Source organism: Aplysia californica, unplaced genomic scaffold (assembly GCF_000002075.1).
Source record: "Aplysia californica isolate F4 #8 unplaced genomic scaffold, AplCal3.0 scaffold00065, whole genome shotgun sequence".
In the NCBI taxonomy this organism is placed as follows: Eukaryota; Metazoa; Mollusca; class Gastropoda; order Aplysiida; family Aplysiidae; genus Aplysia; species Aplysia californica.
The window spans coordinates 675,418-679,130 of NW_004797335.1; the positions used below are offsets into that span (position 1 = coordinate 675,418).

Below are 3,713 nucleotides of genomic sequence, written 5' to 3' on the forward strand. Positions count from 1 at the left end.
CTCAAAACAGAAAGCAGAAAACTATAGCCAATACAAAGGTTTATTTTGAAGTGAGATAAGTAGAAGGAACTGATGTGAAATAAGACATAAGGCAGAGGTAATAGAGATAATGTGAAGAGGAAAAAACAAACCCAGCCATACAAGCATCCTTGAAGCTGAAGAATAACATGGAATATACGAACAAAAGAAATTCAAAATTCAAACACATGCGCTATAGCAACAATCTTCCTCTGTTTCCACTTTTTAACAACAGCATGGGATTGACGCAGATACTTGGCAGGTGGGCTTTCACAAATAACACAAAGACAAATCCAGTGGAGGGGAGCCCTCAAAGAGCCAGTACAACAGATGGAAAGAGAAGTGTAAAAGATGCATCACTTCCATGACCCCATTCTGACTTCATGGCAAAAACTTTCTGGCCATCTACCTGTGGTACACAAAAGATAACCGATGCATATCTTCTCGACCACATCACATTTACAAACTGGTAACTCAGCACATGTATCTTGAGGAAAAAATGCTTGTACGAGCAACATATCACGAGGAAAAGATGCTATTAAGGCATCTGATAGCAAACCAACAAAATAGCAACTCTTTCAAACAAGTTACTTTTTGATGGGCATAATCATTCCGTTCTCATTCAATAAAAAAAAAAAGTGCCATGTGCAGTCTAATTCCTCTTCAAAGTATTCCGTTTGTAAAGATTATTTTCAATGAACTCAAGATGCTGACATGAATCACTATCTAAATACTAAATATCTAACGTTAAGCAGCAAAACTCTGGACTAAAAACAAATTTTCTAGAGACAACTTTCCCTGACAACCCTTCTTTTTAAAGTAAATTTTCAGCATCAGTAACAGAGCACTCCTTCCTGAGTGCGCACCCGAGACAAGCGAGCCCTTCAGTAGACTGGCGACAAGCCAGAACAGACTGAGAGTTCCTTGGAAAGACCAGCTCCAGAGAAACTCTGACACAACAAACTCAGAGACTCAATAAAAGACTTATATATGTGTGTGTGAAGGAGGTGTAAAGGTTCTGGAGTGGAATGTCAGTAGACATGCAGATGCGACAGTCAGTCATATAACCCCCCCACCCCAGGCTACCAAATAGCAATAGAAGTAAATCTTTGTAATGAATTTGCATGCTGGTCTCTGGAAACCAACACAGCTGTACGCTAGGCCCTTGGCTACAAGATAACTTGTTAAGCAAACAATACATCAAATGAAACTGGCATGCATTTGAGCCAATCAGCCTTTTTTACACCGCACACACTGGTACTTGCAATTAACTATTAAAAAGCTCTCATTGCTTTCAATTTGTGTGTATGTGCGTGTGTGTGTGAGCGTGTGTGTGTGTGTGTGTGCGCGTGTGTGTGTGCGTGCACACTTGTGTGTGCATGCGTTGAAACACCAAACCAATGTGCCAGGATCTGGACAATAAACATGTATCTTCTAACACTCAAATTCAACCAAATTGAAGGTCAGGCGCCACAACGTCTCAGTATCCCAGTTTCACTGTGCACACATATCAAACACACACATATATACATAAACCAACATGTGCACATATGTTTATATATATATATGTAACATTCTTTCCTGGGAACAATTAGGAAATATGCTTCCTCAAATACAGAGCAGATAGAATCAAACCAGGATTTCTAAAATTGCGTAAGAGATATAAGACAACTTCTTAGACAAAGAAAATAATTTCAACAGGCCCAACTTTGAGCCAGGATGAAGGTAAGAAAGAAATTCATTTTTACCAACTTTGATGTACAATAGGTTTTGTTTGTTGAAGAGCCCTTCAAATGCATAACACCATAACAAGAAGGGAAGCTGAGAAGAGAGAAAAGCCAATAACCAGAACACTTGTATCTTTATAAGGAATCTATAACATTTTACAACCAGCAAAAATAAATGAATACATCAAAACTAACTTGCTGAGAATCAATGAAATCAATGATGCATCCGTAGCTTGCTGTGTTGCCACAACAATATTAATGGGCCACATTTCAATAACCAATTTGCACCTTACATATACGGAGAAGCAAGTAATGCCAATTCTTTCACTCAAGAGATAAAGTTTGAGAAAACTCAATCCACACTGGCGAGTCTACATAGACATGCTCAGCTCTGTGCCCCCGATGCTGTCAAAAGAGAGAGTAAAACGAAACATTAACCCTATCTGTACGCCCTGGGGTTATTTTGTACCCCCGTGGTCGTTTTCTTCACATTGTAGAATACTTTTAGTGCGAAGATCTCTTTGAAACTTTCAGTGTTTCTAAAAAAATCATTTTGATAGACAGCTATGCAAAGTGTACGGAACGGATTAACAAGTAAATTTCCAGTTTGGAAAGTGGTGGCACAGAGTTCCCCATGTCGTATGGATTACAATAGTAAAACACGACGTACGGGTAGGGTGAAAACAGAAAAAAGAACAGTTAGATTCTGGTAATGCCTTTACAAATATGGTACCAGGACTGGCATAAGCCACATATGAAAAAGTCCCTGAAGATACGGAAAGGAGTACAGCGTCAAGTCACAAGAGACGAAGCGTTATGGCGGTAGGGTGAAAGGTGGTGGGGGTGAATGCAGCCGTACAATCAACTCAGGTGTGCTGCATGCTCTGCCTGGCCCGGACCTCCTGGACAATTATGCATGCGACTGTCTGATGTACACAACCTGGGGACGAGCATTGACCCTGAAAAACAAAGACACAATAGAAAAATCATCAGATGTTTATTTATATTATTGATGTTCAGTCACAGCTTATGGCCAACCAGCATGATAATGGCCCGAAACAGAATAAAACAATGCACGGAACAGATCAAACCACCACACCATTTACACACACACACCGTTACCAGTCGATGATGGAAAAGCATTTTTTTTTTTTTTAATGACTTTAATTAATGCCCTACCAGACAAAAATACCCCCCCCCCCCTCCCACCAGGGCAGTGTTACTGATTGAAGTTGTCTTTAGGCCATTCCCAAAGGGGGGATATGAACATGTTCTTATGCACAGTAGAATTGTGAATGGCTTGATTTATCAATGTCAGGCTCATACTCTGCCGGAACAACATAGGGGGAAACTGCAGGTTTTTCTTTCCTCATCCTTACTATCGTCATTTTTTCTCTACTTCTTTTGTATGTTTGTCACTCTCTTGTGAACTTCTATTTCCGGGGTGTCTTGATAGTCGACGCAGACTTTGTGTTGTTGAGGCTAGAGAGGTGAGCAGAGTAAGCCTGATTCCGTGTCTGGACTTCTCTGTTGACATACAGCTCTTGGCGCTCATGTGACCATTTGCAGTTGTGGGCGCCGTATAACCTTACTAAAACTAAAACCAAGACAAAAATACATTATTTTGAAGGCAGGCTTTACGCTTTCAAGTTTTAGAGGCTAATTTTGTACTGAGCCAGAGCTTCAGATAACACGGACAAGAAAGAAAATTGAACAGAAGACACAGTATATACAAAGAAAATATGGCACCTCTACCTCAGAAAGGCTGTGGAATACGATTATCATTTCACTGACCAGTTTAGTTCTCATAGGAGTTTTATGGCACTTGCAACACAGGAACTTCATATAAGTGCTGAAGATTAGAAGTGTTACAAGAGAGTAACAAACACAAAAGGAGGAGAGATAAGGATGATAGATATTTGACAGGAAAGAATCAGCACACGCACCAGAGCACCCGTCAACTCCCCC

At 40.3% G+C, this 3,713-nt stretch overlaps 1 protein-coding gene across 3 annotated transcripts in view; it reads right to left on the reverse strand.

Moving 5' to 3' along the window:
- Positions 1 to 2,371: 2,371 nt before the first annotated feature.
- The window catches only part of LOC101852675 (1-phosphatidylinositol 4,5-bisphosphate phosphodiesterase gamma-1), a 50,415-nt gene continuing 49,073 nt past the window's right edge, over positions 2,372 to 3,713 (reverse strand). For all 3 annotated transcript variants that reach the window (XM_005093496.3, XM_013079830.2, XM_035968510.1), the window contains one exon: positions 2,372 to 2,704. In XM_005093496.3, the coding sequence (XP_005093553.1) occupies positions 2,656 to 2,704 (49 nt within the window). In that variant the 3' untranslated portion in view covers positions 2,372 to 2,655. The remainder of the gene's footprint in view (positions 2,705 to 3,713) is intronic.